At 37.1% G+C, this 25,582-nt stretch overlaps 1 protein-coding gene, 3 long non-coding RNA genes and 1 pseudogene across 10 annotated transcripts; 3 read left to right on the top strand and 2 right to left on the bottom strand.

Moving 5' to 3' along the window:
* The first annotated feature begins 238 nt into the window (after positions 1-238).
* On the top strand, positions 239-6,877 carry LOC113022071 (uncharacterized). The gene is made up of 2 exons (XR_013909181.1): positions 239-746; positions 5,147-6,877. It is a non-coding gene; the product is annotated as an uncharacterized LOC113022071 (long non-coding RNA).
* A 1,662-nt stretch (positions 6,878-8,539) lies between these two features.
* LOC145428848 (uncharacterized) lies at positions 8,540-12,229 on the bottom strand. The gene is made up of 2 exons (XR_013909180.1): positions 11,626-12,229; positions 8,540-11,035 (listed from the first exon to the last, which is right to left on the bottom strand). It is a non-coding gene; the product is annotated as an uncharacterized LOC145428848 (long non-coding RNA).
* Positions 12,230-14,596: 2,367 nt separating this feature from the next.
* Positions 14,597-22,523, bottom strand: LOC113022067 (complement decay-accelerating factor). Of its 7 annotated transcripts, none has more exons than XM_026167075.2 (13): positions 22,275-22,523; positions 19,391-19,576; positions 19,201-19,300; positions 18,668-18,738; positions 18,275-18,454; positions 17,788-17,826; positions 17,527-17,658; positions 17,264-17,323; positions 16,755-16,793; positions 16,629-16,670; positions 16,484-16,535; positions 15,077-15,152; positions 14,597-14,879 (listed from the first exon to the last, which is right to left on the bottom strand). In XM_026167075.2, the coding sequence occupies exons 1-12, from the start codon at positions 22,348-22,350 to the stop codon at positions 15,095-15,097; spliced, it is 1,035 nt and encodes a 344-aa protein (XP_026022860.1). In that variant the 5' UTR covers positions 22,351-22,523; the 3' UTR covers positions 14,597-14,879; positions 15,077-15,094. The 7 variants fall into 7 exon arrangements, with proteins under 7 accessions (XP_026022860.1, XP_080157769.1, XP_026022861.1 ...); XM_080301643.1 differs by having other exon boundaries at positions 17,527-17,607; XM_026167076.2 differs by lacking the exon at positions 15,077-15,152.
* Positions 22,498-25,317, top strand: LOC145428847 (uncharacterized). Its single transcript, XR_013909179.1, has 2 exons — positions 22,498-22,616; positions 24,637-25,317. It is a non-coding gene; the product is annotated as an uncharacterized LOC145428847 (long non-coding RNA).
* An 89-nt stretch (positions 25,318-25,406) lies between these two features.
* Positions 25,407-25,536, top strand: LOC113023122 (U4 spliceosomal RNA; annotated as a pseudogene).
* Positions 25,537-25,582: the final 46 nt, after the last annotated feature.

Raw genomic sequence — 25,582 nt, 5'->3', positions numbered from 1 at the left:
AGAGTACTTCAAAACACAAGGCCATTAAATTAAGCATTCTATATAATTTGATGTGGATGTTAATATAACTTCGTCTGTGTGTAGCAGCTATGAAATATATTACTTAAAATGATCATGGTTCATATCTTTTTAGCCATTTAAAATGTAAGCAATTATTGCCTGATAAAGTATAACCCAAGTCCACTTTCGTGCGACATTAGCGGGAGTAGGGCAGAAGAAAACAATTTTTGAAAAGCTATATAATTTATAGAAATGCGCCCCACCCCCCAAAGGTAAAGTGTACCAGCGATTTCTACTCTTTATATCTAACATGATAAATATCCTTTATATATTCTACTTGCTGTTTTCATTTTTTTTCGTAACAGCCTCTCGTCACGACATCTGGTATCTGCGTCAGTGGGAGGTAGTTTACGGTAAAACGGCGACCATTACCATGTGATTTCACCGATGTTTGTAAACATGCGTCAGCCACATGTGATTCTGGCGATGACGAAAGAGTCTCCAGCCGCTTGGCCAATCAGTAACCGGGGGAGTGTCAGGGGCGGGGTTCTCGTCTTGCGCTATGGAAAATCGTTAGGGGAATACACTGTGATAACGCGCGCTCTGAGATTGATAATGGCGACAGTAACGTCGAAACCTGAATCAGATGGACTGATAGTTCAGCGAGGACCGGGTCTGAGTGCCACCGGCCGGGAAGTGAGTGACACTCCTTCGCCACGGGAGGAAGACAGGCTTGGGATAAACACGTAAGTTATTTATGCTATTACATGGCCAAAGCGACATAATACTGCGTATGTTGCGTAGAGAATACCACTATGTAATTCATAACCACTGGATTGCTGGATGAAAAGGTAAGAATAAAAGCCCAGGGGTGCTATCGTGAGAGTGTAAAGAATGACGAAAGAAAATAAAAGTCTTGCTTTCATAGTCTTATAGGCTAGGGCGCGGAGGCTTGATGGCAAAAAGCGGTTTTAAACACTTTTGTAAAATCACGGTGCTTCATCATCGATATGACAACAGGTAAATTAAACTGCGTCAGCGCGAACTCCGACAAGCCACTTGAAATCCAGTGGGAATTTCCGCTGCGATGGTTGAACGTGCTGCGAAGGCATAACAGCGTAGTTGAGCTCATTCCGAAACTTGACTTGTGACTGTTTTTAACGTTAAAATGAGGATGTAAACAAAGCGTGGTGTCGACAGGGATGGCGTGTCAAGGAAGAGCTCGGAATAGGATGCTGCGCAAGAGATGGATAGTGCGTAATCCTGTTGTGGGAGAGGACGATGTTACGCAGTTCGTATTGGCACGATCATTAAACAGCCAGTGGCCTCATTTTTCATTGTGTTGTCATCATTAAAGTGCAGTTTTGAATAAAGACTAACGTACATATACGTGTTGTGCTCTTATTTGTGGGATTTGAGAGGAAATAAAAACTTGAGCGTTTAGTAAGCAACACAATGGTGACGCAGCTTGATTTGTGGGTTAGGTATCAAGCAACATTTGCTGCGTCACAGAGATCCCAGGAGGTCCTTAATAGTAACCTGGGAGTGTGCACTTGATCTTTCAAAAACAAGCTGTATGTCCAAAACATAGGGGGTGCTATTGAGTAATACAATAGCTGGCAATATTATTTGCTGTGCAGAGATGTTGACACACAGGTATTTTTCCTCTCGAATGACCACTCGGTGTTTTTCCTCTATCTATGGGGCCTACTAAACCCTACGCTATATTGGTGGCATGGTCAAAGATAACCGGATTATAAAACTTAAATAAATTACTCACAGCCTTAAGCTGCTAGTCATAGTTTTGCAATCTTCGCTGTTACTGTAAATTGGAGCCATTTAGCAGATTTGTCACACTTTACTAGAGCTTGTAATGTACCCCTGCCAGAGCACAATAGGACACTGACACGCTTGATGTGATAACAGCGTTGTTGCTGTTGGCACTGAGGCGGCTGGTCACTCCTACCTTCCTTATGACCTCAGTGAAGGAAGGTGTGGTCCCTCCTACTGCTAACCTGTCAAAGGGACAGAAGATAAGGTGCTTCGTTGCCTCTCAGAGACCAGGTGAAAATGAGACACACAGGCAGAGCAAACACCATCCTGTCAAGTGGATTTGTTCACTCAATGGGTGAATCAGCAGTAGCCTCATGAGTTGCGAAACCACTGACAGGGAAATGGAAAGCGAGAGGAAGACAAAGAAGGGGAGGGGACCTTTTGAACTTTAATTATGTGTACTGAATAGAAACTTGACTCCCTAGGGAATGTCATTATGGTCGTTTTAAAACTGAGGTAGAAGTTACGGGAGAAAGCACAATCTGATCACCAAAGGAGGAGGGTCGGGGTGGCCTCACAGCAAAACATCACAAAGGCTCATTTGCATTATCTTGAAAATATGATTCAAGTAATATATTCTGAATTAGGTTTTAAAGGCTGCCAGAGGTCATTCGAATATTCTTCTCTGGTGTGAGAATCAGGCCCCGTGTAGTCGTAATGTTTACCACGTCTTAAAAGGCTGACCAGCAGAAGCGACCCACTTTCACAGACAAGGAAACGTGACCTCAATAGTTATTTTGCAATTCTTTTGGGGGGAGGCGATGGCTCTCAAGTCAAACAAACAGAAGCCTGCAACCCAGTTTTATTCAGACTTCGTGGAGAAATTTCACAACAGAGAGGTTACCAAAAACTACTACAAAACAATCCCTCTTTTAGAGCCGGAGCAAATGCAATTCAGCTGATTCGGCTGGTCCAAAAATGGATGCGGCAAAGAGGTGCTTTTCAAAGACGAGAGAGGCCGTGTGAATCCATTGACGGATGTGTTTACAGCAGGGGTCCAGCATCACCTGTAGCCCACATAAGCCTTCAGAGAAAATAGTGAGCGACCCACTGCCTCTTAAAACAGATCCCTCCTACACACAGATTACAGAATAGGAGGTGGCACAGAGCCGAGAGATGACAGTGCTAAATTTAAACTTGGAGCACTGCTGGCCTTGCCAGATGATGATGTATTAATAGATAAGTGTGAGGCAGCATTCATTTGCAGGTATTGTTAGCTGCTAGTACCTAATGTGCTGTGAAAGAGGCAAAAACAGCTGGAACCCACAAGTCTACAGGCACCTGCCATCATTAAATGCCTCCATATTTCTTGTTTTTAACTACTGTAAATACTTACGATTGAACGAATATAGGAAAGTGAAACAGTATCATAGCTTATTTGTGTTTTTCAGTATTTTTGTCCAAAATAACTTATCAGCAGGGAACACTAACCTGGTTTCACCTCTCTCAGAAAGTGAAATCTAATTTGTTTTTACAGCCATGTTTAAAATATTTTAAATCTGTGTATACTTTTCTCTCTACTTGTTTAACTCATAACCCCACTCTTGTTACCACCATGACATCAGATATTTCCCATCCCAATAAGAAGAGTAGGAGCCAGGACAACGTGATAAAGTGTAAATCAAGTCTTCCGCCTGTGGCGTTCCCATTTATTCCCACCAATTGTGCAGCAGATCCAATAAACAAAGTGTCAGTCTCATCTGAACGCGTTACGGCTCTAACCTCTCTAAACATTTTTCAATTTGTTGCTCTGAAGTGAAGGTGATGCAACATAGGAGGAGACATCCAAGTTTTATAAGATCCAAATATTTGGAACTGTTAGGACATTGTCTGTACAGGAAAAAAAATCAACAGCAGATGAGGTCTAATAGTTCCAGACAGGTATCATGTGATTCTTTTTTCCTTTTTTTTTTTTTTTTGCCTCAGCTCCTTTAATGGCAGTAAATCAAAAAGCAGTGAATGTCAACTTTAAAGTCAAATTAAAGTAGCTCTCCAATGTGTTGTGTACTCCACATATATACATTCACGTCTGTGAACCAAAATATTCTGTAGGTTTATTTTAAGCAGCCCAATTGTTAAGGGTGGTTCAAAAACACATCACCTCGATGAGTTTGCCCCTCTCACTCCCGATAAATTAGGACCTCTAATCTGTAAGAGGATTAACCACCTTCCCTGTTTACACGTGCACACAAGTACACAACCCCTCCCCCCACTGTCACACGCACACGGTGTCACACATATGTAGGCATTTGGCATTCATTTTACGTCACCTGCTCTAATTTGGCCCAACCCAGTGTCTCTCTCTGTGACACATTAACAGTCTGCTGAGATTGGGATTGTGTGTGTATCGATATATCCACACACACGCACTGGGACACAGTTATGTTACCTGTAATCCTTTTTTAAAGCAGTTTGCCTATGATTGTAAAGGTAAAGGTGGTGATTGCATGCATCTTGATATTGTGATTCAAATTAAACCACTAGTTGCGTAACTCAAACCGGAGTGATGCGCCTTTAACAAGCCGTAGATGGTCAGGTGACTTGGCAGGGGGAAAAAAACTGCTTCGATGCTGAAAGCAGCTTCTGCACACACAATAGATGGCGAAAAGAGCTTGTAGTAAAAAGAACAAGCGATCAGGACAGACGTAGATACAGAGTTCAGGGCTAGTACTGTGGCGTGGGAGGAGTCAGAATAAACAGGGCAAAGACGGATGAAAGGAGTGTCGCGGCCTTTAGACTACACTGTCTGCCTGAGTTACTCCTGAAGCTGGTACTGTATTCATGTAAATACCGTGAGTTCCTGTCAAAACCAATAGCTTTGCATTTTGTTTGGACACAAATATATATCTGCATAATAGCACTTGCCGCCATATATTCCCTATTGTTTTTTTTTTTACAAGTGCCAGTATAGTACAACTGCTTTTGTTTGTGAATACAAGACATTAAACTACAAGTGAGGAGGATTAGAGATTCACTGACAGGGAAATTATGCCTGAAAAACACATGATGGTTTTGGGATTAGTTTCTATGTCACATTTTCCCATCAGCAGAACGCAGTGAGCTGATATAGTGCAGGATCATGCCAGCCTTTTCATGCTCGACCCACATATAGAACGTGGTGAGTTTTCACTTTATTTGTCTTGGTGTTGTGCTGTATTTCCAGCAGAAACCAGGAGCAGCAACAGAGAAAGTCTCAAATGAGTTCCCTATGGACATTATGTACTCTGCATACCTTATAGGGATGAACAATAGGAGTTCTTACTAATGAATACTTACCTATTTCAGGACCTATTTTTCCCATTTTGCACCACAGTCAACTCCACTTGGACCAAGAGCAGGACTGGATGCCTGAGGCAGACCCAGGAGAGGCCACAGTATCCTATTGTGCATTACAAAGAAGTCCACAGGGAGCTGCAGCGATCTATTTTTCCACAGTATGATTCATCGACAATTTTTGTTAGAGTTCGTTACTGGTGCCAAGCTGCTACTGTGCCCTTTATTACATTGAGATCACCTGATGCTCTCCTAATGCAAGATACTGAGCTGCTGTGTCATTCTGAAGTGTTCTGTCCATCAATCATTTTGTTGCTCTCAGTGTCTGAATCTTCCTGAGTCTGGAGTTCTTATTTAAATTTGTCTCCACTTGGAAAGTTTTAATTCTAAAGTAGCGACTTTTTAGCTTGAATCTTTGAACTTAAATCAAATGTGTCTGTAGCACATGTTGCACATATTCAGTAAGCTGTACTTAGCATAAAGAGTCAGTTTCATCATAAATAAGGAAAACAGTTCTATTTTTTGTTTCAAAGTCATTATCTAAAAGTTAAAGGGATGTCCATCAAAAATGCTTTTATGTAATTTCAGCACCACAGCACGAGTTCTCCTTCTGAAAAAGCCACAGATCAGTGCCTTAAAAAAATGTTTTTCTCCATAATGTAGTCAAAACAAAAAGCTGTCATTCGTGAAACTAGTGTTACTGCCATTTCAAAGGGCATCATTAATTACATTGGGCAGGTGGCTATGACTTCAGGAAAGAACATCTGCCTAATGGGAAATTTAATTAGTATTATTTTTATTTGTACACAAATCAAATTTACTACCTTGTGGGCTGAGGTGCTTTGACAGTATTAGAACAAATCAGTTGCTAAAATGAAAATTCAGCATGTTGATGAACTTCATTGTCGTCTCATTCTCAAACACAAAATGTGCCAGAAACTCTGCTTTGATTTTGTGTTCCCACAGACACTGGACAAATCAACTGTAAAATGATGTGCTCAAAGTGGTTACAGCAGTGTTTCTATTTATTTTATTTTATTTTCTAATTTCAGATGAGGACATGCCTTCAGACAATGGATTCTCTCAAAGTTATCCTCCCCAGGGAACTGGTTTCAGATGGTGTCTTAGAGTACAAAATCCCATCTAGCACCATTTGAAATCGGTGTTCTTGAGTGGGAACACACTTCGGGAGTGATGTCACTGAACCATATTCTTCATTAGGTTGACAGAAAGTTTACTGCATTGTTTGTGTCATAAATTTAGATGTAGCTCCAGATTTCTTGTACATTTCTCCATGTAATATTCCAATCCTAATGCTCAGTAAATCAGAAAAAAACACCAGTTTGATCCCAGTTCTCTGACCACTAGACCCCCCTCTCCCCCTCTTACCAAGGCTGACCGTTTTCCTCTGGTGTTCAGAGTTTCCATCATGTCTAGCACCATTTGAAATCGGTTACAATGTGGAGGGACTATCAACAAAGATTTTGCTTCAGTTGCAGATGGAATTCCACTAGATGGCAGCATTGCTCTACAATCTCCAGAATTGTCCAGGCTTGCCAATAAAGAATTCTTGAAGCAGTATATTATTTTAGGGTCTTTGCCTTATGATATAAAGCCTGTTGAGGCAGCTGTTGTTGTGATTTGGTGTTATATTACTGAACTGAACTGACAGTGAAAGATTTTCTGAGTAACCCTGTTCATTCAGGAGACCAAGAAGAAACGTGCAGGGTGAAGCAAAACTTTTTGAAAGGATTAAAAAGGAAAAAAGACCCTTTGCCATGTTCCAGTCACTCAGCCATGTTATCTGCAAATTACAGACATGTCTTCTGAGTTTCTTCCAAGAACATAAAAAAGGGATTATATGCTTCAGTGGTTAACTGGTCCAGATGTTGTGGTATAGGGTTCATGTAGTTCTTTAAAATGTACATCTGTCCTTTAGTCATCGAAACTGTGTATTGCATTTAAATTATGCACATGACAGTTTTTCTAAACAGTTTTAGCCTGACACTAACACTATCAATATTATCTAATTATGTGTAATATATTTTGTTTTTAAACTTTTTGGATTAATTTAGTAGCAACACCATACTGTTTTTAGGGAGAGAGAAGCTCAGCATCAGCCGCTGAATCATTTTTTAATTATAGCCTACATTTTATCCAGTGTTCATGCAGGATTTGTTTTTCTTGTTTATGAGCTTTAAGCTAAATTATTGCATGTAATCATATAATACGTGCCTGACAGACTCTCACGCGCTTCATTTACCTGGACACTAGATGGGGAACAAGAACCAGTATTAGCCTAAAACATTAAGCCACTAAATGGCAACCTTTTCACCCTCTACACCTCACGTAGCTGACATATGCATTAAAACTGGGGTCTTTTTGAATAAATTACTGAAAATTCTTAATTAAAATTTCTGAGTGATTAACCTCACCTAAGAGGGTTCAGAAATGCATAATTTGAAAAGGTTAATAGTAGGTTGCCAGGAATCAATCTAACCACTACATAAAGTCTGTATTTACATCACAAATCAGACTAAATTGACCACTATATAGATATTCTTTTCTCGTTACCCACCTATTTACACTTAAAGAGTCATATTTCATACTATATTATGTGAAGTATCAAAACTGACATGATAAAAAAGTGCACAGGCTGCCAATGAGAGTTTTGCTTTCTGACAACAGCTACACTCCAATTGAATTTTGCTCTTTGTAAGTATGGGGAGATACTGTCTTTAAGAATTATATCTAAAAGAGCTACAGAATGATTAATTATAGTCACTGACCAGTCAGGTAACACACTTATTACAGTTCAGTAAATGTTAGGCAGGATTTACTATTAGGTTCATGAATTACAGATCTGCCACCACCTCTAACATCCTTTGCTTATGTGGAACCACCAGCTGAAAGGTCTCCTTACTGCTTCCCAAATCCTCCTCTGACATTTTCTCTTAACCGAGAGTAACAGGGTTAGCCGCTAAGTGGTGTCATCTAACACAGCTTTTTATTGATTTCCCGCTGCTAGCCTTATCAAAAAAAGTGTGAAGTCTAGGTAAAATAAAATTGCATGAAAGAGGCTACTGAAAGCCTGTCATCCAATGGGGTAAATCTCAATTTGACCTTATTTTCATCTGTTGTGTCTGGAAAGAAGGAAACCGGGGAGATGAAGCCGTCATCAGAGTGAGTTTCTATATCAACAGCAAACAAAAACATACTTCACTTACTTTACTTCCACTATAAAGAAAAAGTGAGTCATAGGGAGTTTGTTAAACATGACGTCAGCTGCCTCATCCATTTGTGACCAAGCCCTGTTCTGTGGTCTAGTAAGACTAGTATCACTGCTTGCTTAAAATGATATAATTTGCCCCTGACCTCAGCAGCTGCAGGAAGAAAACTGACAAATGACAGATTGGTCATGGCAGACACGATGTTTAGAAGCACTGCAGTCATTTTATTACCAAGACAACACTTATGGACTAAGAAGAGAATATCGTAACCTCTTAAAAATGAGAAGTTGTTGTCATTAACTTAAAAAAACAAAACAAAACTTGGCTTGTAAAGCTTTGATTAGTCTGGAATCACCACTTGTTTACAGCATCCAATGTTAACTAACATTAGCAAGCTTCAGATATCTGTCACCAAAGCTGTTTGACAGTTTAGTTCTGTATTTATACTAATGTTAATGTTAGGGACTATTGCAAAAACAACTTGTAAGGCATTTCATCAAGCTGAGTCTGTTATCTGATGAGCGGGCTCACGCAGAGCACAAAGGCAGATGGAAACAAACAATTTCCTTTAGCCTTTACTCGCTAAAGTACAAGTCAAAATCCAAAAAAGAGGCAAATAAAGCAGAAACCTCGATGACAAAATCATATGCACCTGAAAAACTGGGAACAAAGCTAGGTGGAAAAAAGGAAAGGGGGGAAAAACAGTAAGTAAAATCAAAACAACAGACAAGAGAAAGGTTCAAAGTAAAACAGAAAGTGGTCAGAGGACAGCTGAGACAGAGATAGGAACCCTAACAGTAAGAATGAGAAAAAATATAGAAACAAATATGTAATACGGTCCAAAACAGAAAAAACAACACCTCAGAACGATGACAGCTTCTAAAGAAATTGTATTGACATTTGGCACACTAAAAGTCAGTGTGAAATGGTGGGCAAGCGTCCTCGCCCTCTGAAATCCACAAAGCTGAGCCAACTCTACTGTTAGAAAAAATATGGAGGGAGTATAACCTAGACTCCCTCTATAACCTATAACCTATGCACAAATCTCTTGGGTTGCATTTAACTGTTTAGACTGAGCATTTAACACTGAGAATGTCCACAGTTTGTAAAAAGTTGTACAAAAGCCTTTAGAGAAAAAAATGCTTCTGATTAGAAGCAACACTACACAAAAACTATTAAGTCTCATTGTAAGTAATATAAGTACATCACAAGTGTTAATATAACTAACAGTAATGGTTTCCATATTGTTGAATGTGCTTGCAGCAAAAGCATGTAAACATTTACAGTGTGATACAGATGGTGGGGCATCCCTGTTTAACATCTGTTTTTTGTCTACTTCTCAGTCCTCAGTGGGAACCATTTATCTCGTCTTCAGCTTAAAGATTTCCATCCGCCCCACTCATGAGAACAATTTTAAAGAGGGGTTTCCTCATTCTCCTTTCCACCACAAAACAGTTATGCCGAAGCCACTCTCTAATTTCCCACCATATTTTGTGTAGCCGTGGAAGTGCTTCAGACAACACACGTGAATCATAAACAAAAGTATGCATGCCCTCTCTTCCTGTTTGGCTAGTGGTTTACTTCACAATTACACATTTTTATCAGGCTGACGTTTTGCCTTTTCTTGTTTACCTCATGTGTAAAACTGCATCATTTCCACTGTTACAGTGCTCCCACCCCCACCCCAGCTTTACCATGTTGCTGGAAAATAACTACCCAGTGCCCCTCATCCGCAAAAACATTTCCTCCCCTTTGTGTTGTGACATAATCCAAAAATTAATTATGATCTTAAGAAGTTCATGTGATGGGAGCCAGCCTAAAGCCCACTTGTCCATTTGATTTAAAACTTGCTAAATAAATGTTTGGGGTTTTTTTGACAATAACATAACAAGCTTATGAACTAAAATTAATAATGTCTGAATTTCTATTATATGAACAGAAAAATAAAGAAAACTATTAGGAAACCCACAAAGAGGATGAAGAGAGATAACAGGACCACATCTTTTTTCTTCACAAACAGGACAAAAGCTCATGGAAGTCTAATGGAAAATCAAGAGGAGCTAATGGAGTTACTTTTAAGTATAACCTTATGCATAGCACATGGAACTCAGAAAGCCAGGGTTTTATCACTTCCTTCCTTTATTTTTCTTTCCTGTAAATCTGCTTTGCAGTTCTTTTTAAAGATTTTCTGACAGTGACAGTTTTTTTAAGGTTTTATGACAGTGATGATACATAGTGAGCTGCTATGGGTGTGGCAGGTCAGTGGAAAAACAAAGTTAAAGAGTAGGCAGAATAAATGTTACACATTTTGGTGAGTGGAACACTTGGTCAGACACGAAAGACAACCAGCTTGTTTTTTGTTTTCACTTGTTTTTCCAACTTTCCATTCGTTTTTGTACTTCTGTATTTGTTATTTGATTGTTAAAGCTACAGAAGAGGGTCGGTAAAGTTGGCTGGTCAATATATGAAAATTAGACAGAAAACTGTTTTTGTTAACTGCACAAATGAGTATTGTTGAAAATCACAAGACTGGTGGGAATTAAAGGATCAAGGCTGGTAATTAAAGGGTAAGCCACTTTGATGACAACTAGGTGACTAAGCCTTTTAAAAGACTGGCCAATATTGTGAGTTCCTCATGCGTCATCCCTCCCCAGACGCTGGATTTGTCATCATGTTGTTGGAGGGTTTGTTGTAATATTCTGTTCAAAGGAGAAGCCCAATGAGATTCTTCACTCTTAATCATGATAGCAGCATGGCTTTAGGGGTGGTAGTATTGGTCTGAAATTGTTACAAAACTTTTGATGGATGGATGATTAAATTGTGCAAAGGCTTTAGGTGCCAGGAAACAGAATTACTTCGACAATCCAAGGAATTTTCTTTTCATTTCATATCTGTGGTTTTGTCTCAGTTGGTGGATGGTTTGCAAAAACAAACATGTCTCTGTGTTTGTTTGTTTATTTGTCCCCCAACTCCTGCTAGGAGTTAAGCAACCACACTTGTCACACATGCAAATCTGAGGCCCTTGAAGGTTCGTATCTATATCAAATCTTATATAGCATTACTGTGTTGCCTAACAACCATCTAGCAATGAGCTAAATGGGTCTGTTTCTTTATGCACTTATATAAGGATTGTCATTTTAATTTCATGAAAGTAACATCTCTTTAAAAAACAGAGTACACGTCCTATTAACTGCCTAGTAATGAGATAGAATGACAAATTTTTAGCATTTTTAGCATGTACATTTCTCCATGTAATATTCCAATCCTAACACCTATTTTTTTTCCTTACCTTCTTTTTTTTCCCTGAGTATATTAGTCGCCACCCAAAGTCCAGCACCCTGAGAGATATACGAGCAACAGAAAGAGGACAAAGTTTATTGAGTGTAAGAGCCACAATTTAAGACAAATCATGGAGCATCTGTGAATACATCAATAAGACGGCCCCTTTAGATGGCTGCTCCAGAAATGCCTCGGGCTACTGAAGACAGACAGTGATGTGTGCTATGGGGGATTGCATTTATTTAATTTTTTTTTCCTGCAGAGGCATTTTCAGTTGTTTATTTGTCACATACTGCGACTGAATGTCTCAGTGACGTGATTTTTGTTTTGCTCAACAAACAAGGGCTTCAAAGGAAGAAAAAAAATTGTTAGTTTTGTTTTTGTTACAATAAGAAAAACAGACTCCTCAGATGTATCCTTTTAATACAAAAAAGTCCAACGCAAAGTGGACATGCGACCAGTGAGAAAACCTTATAAATATAGTAAATTTCATTTTTAAGGTGTCTTATGGTGGATTGTTGTTTTTGCCAAGATTGTCAAGGTTTCTGAGAAAAACAAAAACCACTTCCCTCTGATAATTAAATGTCTGTCAGCATAACTAAGACAAACAACTATGTTAACTAGAAAGTGCATTTTCTGAAGAAACTGCAGTGTGAATGCTTGAATCTGAATGTATGCATTGAAATGAAATAATTACTGAATTTAAGTTAAAAATTTTGAATGAGATAAAAAAAAAAACCCCGAATTTAACCTGAAAACAAAAGTGCTGAACTGCTAAAAGCTGAAGGTTACACAGAAGAAGAAGTTGGAAAAAAGCTGAAAACGTTTTAATTGTAAATTAGAAAAACCTAAGAAATGAGAAAAGAACATTTAGAGTCAGAAAACATCTGAAAGAATATTAAAAGGTCATATTCTTTGAATCACTGAATGACTAAAATGTGATCCCTCCACTTGGACCCACACAGTTTAAAAAGTTTACATCTCTGAGCTTTGAAAGACAAGATGTTGGAAAAAGAACAACGATGGCGACGTTTTGAGGGTAAAATGATGGCTTTAACACTGTGGACACAGCAGCAGTTGAAAGAGAAGTGTTTAAGATGAATCTTGGTACAGTGGCAGGCAGAGCTCGTTAAGCAGGCAGGTGTGAGCCTGGTTGCTATAGTGACCGCACCCAATGGCTCCATACACACGGACACAGACATGCACCTCACTTTTGCTGCTTAAAATGAACAGAAAAGTCAGGCCGAAACAAATCGTTCCCAAATGAAAAGTAAAAGTCGTATTGACAAAATTCTTTCACTGTGAGCGACAGCAATGTCTAGTCTACCAAATTCTCAGTTTTCATGTCTGTGGAGTTTATTATATGGACGTGGTGACAGTGGAAAGACACCATGCTCTTCTGATTTTCAAACGAACCTTCTGAGCCATTTTAACATTAGAGTCTATGGAAGAGTTGGAGGGAGGAGGCTGTGCATTGGTGACATTTATGAAAGAACCATAACACCTAGTACAATAGTAAACACATTGGATGAAAGAGGACAGCCATGGCTACGTTTTGAGGGTAAAATCATACCTGTAGAGCAAACGCTGCGGACACAGAAGCAGTTTTAAAAAAGATTTTAAGATTATTTTTTTTGCTCCTCTCACTCTAGCAGTTGAGCTGCCTCACTCTAGCCCCAACATTCCGTCCCATACACACCCATTATAAACTCTGAAACGGGTGAAAAAACATCATGAAACTTAAACTGGAACTGAAGAAAAAGTATAATAGATATTGAAAAGATAAATACAAGTTGAATAGTTGAATGTCTTGTCTTCGTTTTAAAGTTTGAATGGTGGCTCTATGTGAACGTATGTTGAAGTAGTAAGAGTTTAAAAATGAGTAAGTTGAATGAGAATTTGAAGGGTCTCCCCATTGAAATACATGGGAAATTTTTGTTGAATAAAGTTGAATAAAATTAAAAATATAAATGTTAAAAATGAGAAAAATACAAGCAATCATGTCCAAAAGAATAGGAATCTAATGGTGTTTGAATGGTTTTTCTAAGTTGAACGGTTTTGAAGGAGTAGGCTTTCAAAAAACGTACGGAATAGATAATAAAATATTATAATAATAAAGATTACAACAACAATACTGTGAATGCTTTTCAAGCATTCACACTAATGAAGGCGTATCCTGCCGTGAGATAGAGCTGAAGTATTACACTGAATGAAATACAACACTTGAGCAGGATACAATGAAACAGTCATCATCACATTTTATTTTGGGCTTGTCTCCGTATGGATCCACACCCTTGTCAGCATAATGGCTTTGTGCTAATCTGTTGACATGACAGTGAATGCATTCACTGATGCTCTCCTCCTAGGAGAGAAACTTTTACATTTTAAGGTGTGATGAAGACTTCATCATGTTCTTTAACCTGCATAATAGTAGCATGCACAACAAAAATTAGGTTATAAAATCTTTCTCTTATCTAGTAGATTATTTTCATTTTCACAACAGCGTCTCAATCTGTCCAATGAACCCATTCAGTTATGTTTTGGTTTTTTTTGGTTTTTTTATCAATTTTGCTCCTTGGTCTTGGAAATTCCTTTCATATTTAATAGAGCCAAATCTTGCCTGATCAAAGAGGAAAAAACTAAAGAACATAATGAGAAAAAAAAAAACTACACAGCCCTTTTCTCATGGGAGTGCAGTTTACTCTTTTTTTCCGCAGCTTAGATCTCAACAATAGACAATGATGAAAAGAAAGTCAGGAGGCAAAGAATGCAGCTGATTGTATCTTTAGAAGTCACCACTTCATTCTACTGACTGAATTAACCACACTGTATGCACTGCATCTCTTTCTAACCTCCTTTCTTCTGGCCAAATGAAACAAAACATTAACATATAACATGACATGTAAAGTTATGGTGGTAAAATTGATCAAAAGCTGCAAACAAAAAAATGTTTTTGCAAGAACAACAAGAAAACAACATTATTGTATTTACTCTGTTTTATAACATAAATAGCAAATAAGCAGCAATAATAAAGTACAATAAAATATTTACAAATTAGGTTTAAAATAATGCAAAAATCAAATATAATATTACAAAAGGCAATCCAAGTTTGATACTTTAACTATGTAAGCTCAGCAGGGTGGATTATCTGCCAAATGAACTGTGGCAACAATGAAAGTAAGTTGTCTTTCCCCGTCAACTCAGCGAGGCACAGTTTGATGGTACATCCTTGGGCCTTTTCATAAAGGTGAAATTCCATGTGAACTAGTGTAAAAAAACAGCAAAAAAACAAAACATTAAGTTGACCTTCATTCACAAAGTAATGCAAAAAAGGGAAATGATGCATCATTCTTTTTTAGGCTTCAATACAACACTAGCAATACTAATATTAACAACCTAAACTTACAGACAGAAAAATGGTTAAATATGTCTGGTGTATTTTGATGGTTTTATACAGATACCTGGGTGAGGCAGGCAATCTAAAGATTTTGGAAGTGTAATAACCCCGGCTTCTGGTCTTCTCTGGTGTCATATGAGCTATGGTGCCATTAAATAAGGAATTTGCATCAGAATTATGGAGTTATATTACTTTTATGTTAAAAAATTTATTAGTTTTATTGCATTCTTAATTGGCAATAAAAAGTGTTAGGTGTTAGTCAATTCAACATTGAGAAATTAATTACTTAACAAAATGACTCTGTCATTGAATGTATATATGAGATCAATGTAGCCTCAATGTCTGAACAGTTTAATGACTGAGCACTTTAAACCTAGATTCTTTCTAATGGCTAGTAGAGGAAGACTCTTGTCACCACAAAAGAAAACTCAGTTGTAAATAGAAAAGCTACCCTTTGGATCCCTTCATCTGTGACTTCAGTAAACACTTTCCTGATGAGTTTTTGGTCTTAATCACTTGTTTGTCAGGTAGGTTTTTTGTAACCTTACCATATAAAACACTATGAGGTGACTGTAAGATTTATACAGGCGATCCTAGTCGTCTTGGTTTGGACAACCATTCAGTAAACACAGTTGTTGTCAATCAAACAAATTCCCCAAAACAATAAACATGAATCAAACCTCTTTATTGCAAAAAAATGTGAACAATATTTATTGCTTTGTATGTCTATATAAGTATTCTACGTAAAAACAATCTCATCTGTTTTCCTGTCATAGGCCAGTTGTGCCAGGGGAGATAACATTGCTTTATGTTAATGCGATGTGATTTTGATACATTTTGATTGACAATGAGCCATATGACCCATATGAGCCATATCATATGCTGTGTCATCAGTTTATTAGTTATATCTGCTCTATGTTCATCATGTCAGATTTCAAAAAAAGACAGGTGAAGGTAAAAATGCTCAGGTTGTTGTGGTACTTCACAAACTAATGGAGATTAAAGGCAGCTAGGTCCATCTTTTATATGCATTCTGTGGGCATAAGCAGCAAAATATCTATCCATCCATTTGCTAAATTTATTATAACAAATGTTCTGATTCCTTATGGCTGTGACATACAAATCAGCAAAAAAACAAACAAAGAGATTTTGTTTTTTTGCTGATTTGTAGTTCACAGCTGTTTTTGTTAAAGGATTTCCTCCTGACTTCCCTCATTCCTCAGCAGTCCGGAAACACACACACACGCACATCTGAATTTCAAAGACTAAAATGTAGTGGATAGATTTAAACTGCTGCAGCATATTGACGATATATTACTGTACAAGTCCATATAGGTTCTGAAAATACAGCTCTAAATATTCAAAGGTCAAAAGAGCAGAGCACGCAAAGAGAAGTAGCAGAGGCATATAGAGTAAAATCAAATGTAAGCCATGCATGATGAAGTTAAGAGTAAAAAAAAATTGAACTTACCCTTTTCTTCTCATGTTAAACTTGTGCAACAGGAAAAAACCTATAATTACACCTGCAAAAAATAATTAAAGAAATTTTTTGTTTTTGTTCTCATTTCCACAACAAAATGCACTATATAAATTCCAAAAGAAACAATATACATTACCTAACAAAACCACAGCACCAATGACGACAGCAGCCACTGTTCCTGGAAAAAGACAAGCAAGGTTAAACGCACATGGAAAAAAATACAATAAATGTTTCTTATTAAAACTGGGGTTAAAAAACTCACCACTATCCGTGGCAGTATTTACATTCCCATCATGCATGCCTACAAAAGAAATATACAAAAAACAAACAACCACAGTTTTAGTATTCAGTTTAAACTGTTAGGGCAACAAGGATACATATACTGTAGCCAGATAGACAGATTTCACAATTTTCACATTTCATAATTTAGTGTTCTCAGGCAGAGAGCACAAGCACGAAAATGTTAAACTATGCAAGTTAAAGTCTAACTAAGTAAATTTAGTATTAAAAAATTAATGTGTTATATACACATGAATAATCTATGACCGACCTATCTCATGGCTTTATATTAGCTGTCAACTCATAATCAGTTACAAAGTATCAATATTGATGTTGTTCAAAGTCTTCGAGAACCTTTATATTCTTTCCACAAAGTAATGACATTCAGTGGTGTACAATATGCAATTTGGTAGTCAATGTAACGTAAAAACAGGCCAAAATATTAAAAAAGAAGGTTCAAATGCTTGAGTGCTTTATAAGACATCTCTCTACCTTGAAAGGATGATGATGTAGTTGACAGAATACCGGCAGAAGTAGCTTTTCCTCTGAAAACTTTTGAATAGCACAAATAGAATAATTCTCCCCAAGTTTCAACAAAGCTTCAAGAAATGTTTAAGTTTTCACTTTAAATTTTTAAGTATCAACAGGATAACAGTAGGTCTATATGAAAAGTCGTTTCTGAGATGCATGCAACATGCATATAATAAATTCATGCTCCTGTGATTAAACAGTATCAATTCAGAGTTTTTCTGTACCTTTTGGTAAAGTTGAGAGATTTGGTATTGAACTGGTTGTGACAGTTTGAGTTCTGTGAACTGTGGGTGCAGCAGAGGAATCTGAAAACGTGGATACTTTTGCGTCAGTTGTTGTCAAATCCGTTATGGCAACTAGCATGAGGAAGAGAAAAACTTCTTTTTAATGGAAGAGGTAAAACCACATAATTCATAATTATTCTCTATATTTCAATATATATAATTCTGTAAAACCACTGTTAGCCATTATTTCTCTTTATATACCTTGTGATCGAGAAGTAGTAGCTGGCGCTCTTGTCACTTCTGTCAAATAGGAATAAAAACAGAAAACACTTTCCTTCATATCATGTCAAAGGAAAAAAAAAAGCACAGCAGCAGCAGCTGTTGCTCCTTGACATAGCTTCCCCGCCCCCAACAACTCTTGTGGGGAAAATTTACGCTTTAGTTAATACAATGTTAGGTTATTATTAGAATTAGCGTGCCAGTTAGTAGGTAAACTACATGGATGGAGAACATTTATAAGAGGTAAATATTAAAAGCTGAAGATAATGGCAAATCGATACATTAAATATGGCATGGTTTGGAAGTGGTCAGCATAAAGAACATTCATAAAAACGACATTGAAGAATACAAAAACATCTGTATGATCCTAAAATAATGTAATATTCTCAAAACATTATGACCACCTCGACCTGCTTTGCATCATAACATTAAAAGTAACAAGTAAAACACACTGATGCATCAGCCTTACCATTGCATACAGGTTGATCAGGACTGTATTCACCAGTTTCATCGCATACAACAGTATCACTCCCTATGAGGGTGTATCCTTCATGACAGGTATAACGTATGGTATTGTTGTATTCTGGGTCATCTCCAGAATCCCATGAAGTATTGCCATTGGCTATTGCAGGTTTGTCACATGCTACAACTGAGAAACAGAAAAACCTCTTTACTCCAAAAAAAAAAATGATCACAAAGTAACACATTTTACTCCTCCTGGCATTAATAACTGACATTGAGGAAAAAAAGTAACAGAACAGAAGACTAGAGGAATGTTTCTGAATAAATGCTTGTCTTAGAAACATTAAGTAAGAGTTTTGACCAGTTCTATGACTGATAGCTAACAAATGAAGACATTTACTTTCGCAAGAAGCTCTGCCACTCCACCCTTGATCATAGCACTCTTTGTAGCTCGGCCCGCTAATCTGGTAACTGTAAAAAGACAGAGTGAAAACAAAGCTGCTTTGTTAATTTAAGGAAATGTTCATCCTTAACAGTAATAAAATTGCAATGCACTGAAAAAACATTTTTACAACTGAATCAATCACCGTTGTTAGAAGGAGAGCCAAGTTTCTAGCCAGTGAAACCACAAAGTAACATCTTATGACAACCAATCTATTTGTCTTTCATATGTATTTTGTTTTCTTTAGAAATATTTTCCATTAGCCAATGCATTCCATTGCACAGACATCAGTCATTTATCAGTACTTTATGCCAGACAACGTTTAGCACTACAGCATGAAGAAATGCAATGTTTGGAAATGAACATTAATATTTTAGTTATTTTTGTATGTCACTACTTCATGATTTTCATTTTTCTTTTTGGATTTTCTTATATTTTAACACAATGCTCAACCAGATAAGTATGAGAAGGTGAAACAGGTTTATACTTGCCCTTTTTCACAAGTTACTTTTACTAGAGCACCAAACAGAGTACCCTCACTTGTATCAAACTTCATATGTGGCTTTGGTGGAGGTTGACCACAGTCTTTCTCTGTAGCATAAAAAACAAACAACAGATATCACTACAGGTGTTTCAGGCTGTACATTAACTCACAAAATAACAGTAGTAGACAAGACTTACTCTTGCAGATGAGCTCTGACTCAGTCCATTGATCATTAATGCAAGTTATAAATTCAGAGCCGCTTTCTTTAATATATCCACTAGAACACTCTAACGTGACCATGATATTCTCTGGGAAAACATTCTTTAGAAGTGATTCATTGGTTAGGACAGTATTGTTCCCTCCCTCAGGTTTAGGACAGTCACCTGGAAGTAAAATAAAAAAAATGGTTTAAAATCAGTAGTCATGACAGTTAAACACTAAACATGAAAATTTGATTAAAATGATTAAAAATGTAAATACAAATTCAGCCAATATCATACATAACTTATAGGCTTTAGTGGAAGACATGAATGAAAATAATCTGCCGATCCTAATTCCTCATCAGAAATCGCTTTTTTAGTAAGGCAACTTTTATAAATAACCTAATGGAGAGGGATAATATAACTTCCTTCGGTGAAGTTTGTGTTAACATCCTTATTTTCAGTTGGTCACATTTTGTTATTTGTATAAAAACACTGAAAATATAGGTTCCTATCATCATAATACAGAAAAAATCTATACCCTTAGTGATGAGATGCACTTAATTCTTAATACTAAGTTTTCCAATGAATATTTAAGAAAAAAAGAGATAATGTTGCCCCACAAAAATGTGTTTTCCTGCATGCTTTCTTTCTTGCACACACAGGAAGAGATTCCCTATATTTCCTAATATTTCCCAACACAGACACACAAAGGGGGAGAGTGTAAAGCCTAAAGCCAGGTGCTTGTTTACAAAAGTCTTTGGTCTTTGAAATGCAAATGCAGGTGTACAATGTATTTGATCATTCTATATCTATAACAGACAAAAGGTTAGACTGATATAAGTAAGCTTACATTCACAAGGTTTTGGAGCGGGTCTATTTTTTAAATTGAGAGAACCCCAAGAGGAAATGAAATTGATGTTAGAGTATGCAGCCAAGAACTAAAGCCTTATTCATTCATTCAGTGAAAACCTGCTTTGTTTTTTTTGGCATGCACAGATTGTAGAGATTGATTTTGGAATGTCTGAATGGCAAACAAAAAATAAACATAGAAACAGGAAAAGTTGCTACCAACATATCTACATAGATACAATCTGATTTTAAAAACAAACCTAATTAACCCTGGGATTTTTGTACTACAAAGGCGGTTTACTTCTTACTAAAGTATATCTTACCGCAATATAACTTATCCTCCAAACCTAACCTACCGTAGAGCGGGTTAGATTAGCGATCAGTAGATATGAAATCTGAGCCTACTGACTAATCAGTCATGACTTTTCCAGAGAAGATCCTCAGATTATCTCTGGAAAAAAGACTAATTTATTTTGTGTGTTTTGTAAAAAATATGAAAACAAGGCCACCTACATTACATCACATTTGTATGTACACTAAACCACATTGAAATTCTACTTTTAGATTTATTCTTTACTACCTCTCTCACGAGGCTGTAACAAACAACAAGAACTAAAACTTCCTTCTAAATATGAATTTAATCAAAAATTCATTATAATCCATGAGATTCTCCTGTGTCTTGATACAGGAGCTATATAGCTGATAAAGCTGTAATATTGATAAGTGTGTTAACGTATACAGTTAGAATTTTGGGTCACTTTCTTTTCTGGCTTCAAAAAGCCTAAACATATGTGGTTGGTGCATAGTAATGAAATTTATATCACAGGGGCCTTTTTGTTTGAAGAAATGTTGACTAATCTTGGCATTTGTAAATGGATACTTGCTGTTATATTATAAAGGGAATACTTAACCAAAATGACAAGAAAAAATGGTTCACTGTAGGTTCATTGTGCTGTGATGGTTGTATGTAGGTTTGTAATGTATGTGTGCTCGCAGAGGTCATTAGTTCATTGGAATAAAGCCACCTCCACACATGGCTCAATGTATGGTGCCTCAGTGTGTGCGTGCTTATATGTATCAACATGTGTAAGTATTTATGGCTATGGCTTTGTACTGGTATCTGGTCATGGAACTACACTCCATTCCCAGATCTAACTTGGGAATGTCTGGTTATTTAACACGTGATCACAGGGATCTCTGTTGCTACTGATGTTGTTTTTTTCTACAAAATAAGGAAACCAGTAACCACTTGTGACTAATTAAAAATACCAAGATTGATTTCAATTATATGTGCTTCAACTTAGTGTAAATCAGATATTTAGCAGGTGAAATAAACGTTAAACTTACTTTTGAGGGTATTAAGACGTCAAATATGTTGTTTGAACAACAAATTGTGGCTATTTTTTCTCTCTCTCAACAGACTAGGTAGTATGTTATCATATTATAATGCTGAACCAGGCATTCACCTGTCCCTCTTGGTAATGTAAGTGTTAATAAGTAACCATGGATTTCTTATTTCAGTAGGTCTTCCCACTGGAAATGTTAAGAGGTCATTAATAAATCTAAATCTAAAGTTGTGGATAAGTAAACCCTGGTAAACTGAACTAAACAAACAACTACTAAAAATATAAGAAAAAGAAAAACTTTCTACTTTTTGGTTGTCTTAGCTTAACTGACATCTTCGCTCAAAATATTATTTCTCACTTTCTAAATTTGTTTACTTCAAAATAATCGCAGGAGTGCGCTGTATGGTAGAATAGTAGGTATTTCTAATCATGACAAGTTATTTCAAATATTCGTGTCAGCTAGTGGTATTCAATGTGAAATGTATAAAACGGTATAACTGTAAATATCTCAACAGCTGCTGATCATTTCAGAGATATTCATAGAAGTTGGCGACTTTTCTTTTCCTCTTGCTCAGACAGTAAAAAAATGTAGCATGGCTCTCTTAGTTAGAGTTCTCCTGTGACTTGGTTGATAATTATTATCTCATTAAGCAGACTCCCCCGAGAATGGTGTTACTACTGACCTGCTGCGTTTACGACCAAGAGGTACATTAATAGCAGGGACTTGAGTCTTCGCTGTGTGTCCAATAGAGTTTCCATGTCGCAGAAGGACAAAAAAGATCCTGGTCCAACTCTGGAAAATCCTTACGTTAACCGCAACTTGTTCAGAGAGGCAAGAGAGAGACCTGAACCTTTCCTCAGACTGTCAACTCTTTACTCTCTGCTGTCTGCGAACGCGTCATGCTGTTTGTATTGCACGTGTAACCGGAAGTGAAGTAATTTCCTCCAAAATAAAAGCCTAGAAGAAAGAATAACCCTCTCCAGAAGAAAACTGCCGACTGAATTAGGAAACTAGTCCTTTTAAGGTAATTACATGTTTGTGATTTTTAAAAAATATATATAATATTGATGTATGAATTTGAAGCTTTCTGAATGAAAACCTGCGCATACAACTTCACATTTCACACTCTGTAAACAACTCAGGTAACGTGCAAATTCTTACTGTTCAGTTTTACATGTTTAAATGTTTAGATATGCACATATAATTACAACTGATTGTACACTTCATAGTTGTTAGGTATTTTAGTACCACGGTTAGCATTTACAGAAGATTGTTTTATACAGAAAAGAGTTGCTCAATAAGGCCCATCTACTAGTTGTTTTTCTCTTTCTCTGTGACCCAAGAATTAATGTGAGACTCACAGGCTGGTACCTCAAGGTCGAAAACACCACAGAGATGAGACCACTTCTTTACTCCCATCCTCCCTTTTCCTTATCTCCTGGAAAAGGCTCGTTAAAGGCTAGGTGGTTCGTTTCAGAATTCACTAATGAAAGAACTCTGTATTTTATGTCTAGGAGTGTATTTTGCTGGGATGATCATAAATTGTAGCTGAGCTGATAAACTACACACAGGATACTTCTTTGTTCACAAGGCAGGAAGACGTTTCCTTATTTGGTCTGTACCGGTTTGAACTGGGAAAGCTGACACACGAACCTTTTTTTCATCTATATAAACTGCTGTGTATCAAATAAACCTTTGAGTTGATTTGGGAAGGCAACCTGAAGCAGTCTGTGTTTCCTTGTTCTCCCAAGCTGCTCCCGGCGCTGTAACTAACCCAGCTGAACGGCATACCTGAGTGTTACTTTAAATAATTAGGAATCTTAGAAGGAAAGGACAAAACTCTGCTTATCGCTCACGCCACGGAGGAAACCCGGGATGGCAATTTCCTTCAATAGTCTTTAAACAACTCACGTTTAGGCCTAATGTACAATCTTTATGTCCAGTCTTATTGTTTAAATCCTTCAAAGACATACACATGTTTTTATACATGCATGTGCATATATTGGGTATGGGTATGTGTGTATGTATATGTAGACATAATTATATGCGTATGAAATATGGATTTAATATAACGTAAAAATTGTTTCGTTTATTTTGAAATGCTTTGGAAGTATTAAAGGAAGTTCTGCTAAATTTATACGCTATATATACATGTGAGAGGTTTTTTGCAACTGGCAGCAACCCGAACTGCCTAGTCAACTGCCCAATCTGTTCCTGCAAATAGAGTAGGAGCGGTGATATCTCCAAACAGTACAAAGAGGGGAAAAGGTGAAACATAACTGTCTTGGAAAAGAAATCGGCCACCCCCTCTCTGTATCTTTAAAACCTCTTTTTTGTTTCACGGGTCCTCAAAAGGTGAAAACAGTTATTTCTAATAAATCTATATAACGGAATACGTGGTAGACATTATCTACTATAACAAAAATCCACTTTTGGGTGCGAACTTTAACTAAACAAAAATGTGAAAATAGGAAAGGCATGGCTGAAGTTGTGAAATCGGGGATTCCCTTCGTAGCACTTTATACAGTCAAAGTCTGAGTCACTTTAAATGCTTTGGATTTTTACCATGGATACGGGCTTTGTTCAACAAGGGGACTGCGCCTCATTGCCTCATAATCTTGTCTAAATTCCAAGCTCACCAGCAAAACCGCTGACAGGGGCTGCCTCTTTTTCCACCCAAGAGTTGCCGGAGAAACCATCTAGTATCACTTAGAAACAGGACAACAAAGCGCAAGTGGCCCGTATCTGTACAGTAAAAGACTGGGGTGTTTTTAAGAAGTGCGAAAACACCAGCATATGGGATCCACTTTTTTAGTGAGGCAGCCTGCATCACTCTAAAAAGTAAACTAATGAAAGAAATTAGAGCCCCAACCCATTTGTGAGTGCAGTGATGTAAAATCAATCAAATGTAAACTATAAAAAGTATGCGGTGCACCTTATTCCCTTTTAAGGAATATTCAAAAAGTAGCATTAGTGGGTAACTGCTTTTTGTGAGACAAGCAACGTCTTGTGCTCAGGTCTCTTTTGCTATTCTTATCTCTCAGAACACCATGTTCAAGTGACTGATTAAGACACCTCCCTTCTCAGCAGCCCCCATCTGCTTCTCATCAAGTCGGATAATGTGGAGAAGAGGGTGCCAATTTTACAGCACACTGCTGAATAATTCACCTGCCTTTCTAATGTTGAGACATACCAATAAGGTGACGTGAACAGTGGCATTATCATACAGTTTAACTCCACCTTCTTTTGAAGCATCGTCTTATCTATGCCATGGCAGGTCTGTGCATGCAAGGTTCTCATTTGGAAATGCCTTTCCCCTCAGTATCACATTTTTTTAATCAATCTACAGGATTAAAATGTTCATCTCATTCATGCTAAAACAACATCCATTTTTCTGTTACTGTCATTAATGGTGACAAGAAATAATGAATCTTCATTCAGAAAAAACCCCAACAACTGATGACTGGCGGGAAAAAAGTTTTAAGGAACTAATGTCCTTCAGTGACATCTAGTGCTAAAAAGATAAACTGCGATTTAAGAAATGTGGTCGCTGTGATCCATCAAAATGTATAGTCTCAACAAGCTTAATGTCACTTTTATTAAGAGTAACTAATTAAATTATTAAGTGACAAAATAAAGTGTGTGTTGTTTATTTTTCCATTATAGGACTTGGAGGTTGTTGCTGTAACATGCAGTAAAATACAATAAAGACTTCTTTTATTAGATTTTTTTCATCTATTTTGTATCTGTAACATTTATGTTATGCTATATTGGAATCACTGTAACAACTTTTTTCAATAAAAATAAAAATAAAAGCTTTGCGCAGTGGCAGTATCGTAGCCTATGAGGTTTATCCGAGGCGCGATTATTGCTCGTTGAAAACTTTACCCAAAAATAAAAATGAAAATAATAATATTGATAGTGATAAGAAAGTATAACATATATTACCAGTAGTTACTTCACCCCTTATTGCTTGATGTTGTCAGTGAC

The sequence above is a fragment of the Astatotilapia calliptera genome, chromosome 5, assembly GCF_964374335.1.
Source record: "Astatotilapia calliptera chromosome 5, fAstCal68.1, whole genome shotgun sequence".
Lineage (NCBI taxonomy): Eukaryota > Metazoa > Chordata > Actinopteri > Cichliformes > Cichlidae > Astatotilapia > Astatotilapia calliptera.
Note: the sequence above shows the minus strand (reverse complement) of the source record. Positions and strands in the feature narration are given on the sequence as shown.

What these genes read in the sequence shown, in the direction of transcription:
- LOC113022067 (XM_026167075.2), bottom strand. Translation starts at nt 22,350, where the DNA reads ATGGAAACTCTATTGGACACACAGCGAAGACTCAAGTCCCTGCTATTA. An exon ending in AAAGTAACTTGTGAAAAAGG is followed by an intron (nt 18,739 to 19,200) that starts GCAAGTATAAAC and finishes GTCTTTTTACAG; the next exon opens with TTACCAGATTAGCGGGCCGA. An exon ending in TGGCAGAGCTTCTTGCGAAA is followed by an intron (nt 18,455 to 18,667) that starts GTAAATGTCTTC and finishes TCTGTTTCTCAG; the next exon opens with TTGTAGCATGTGACAAACCT.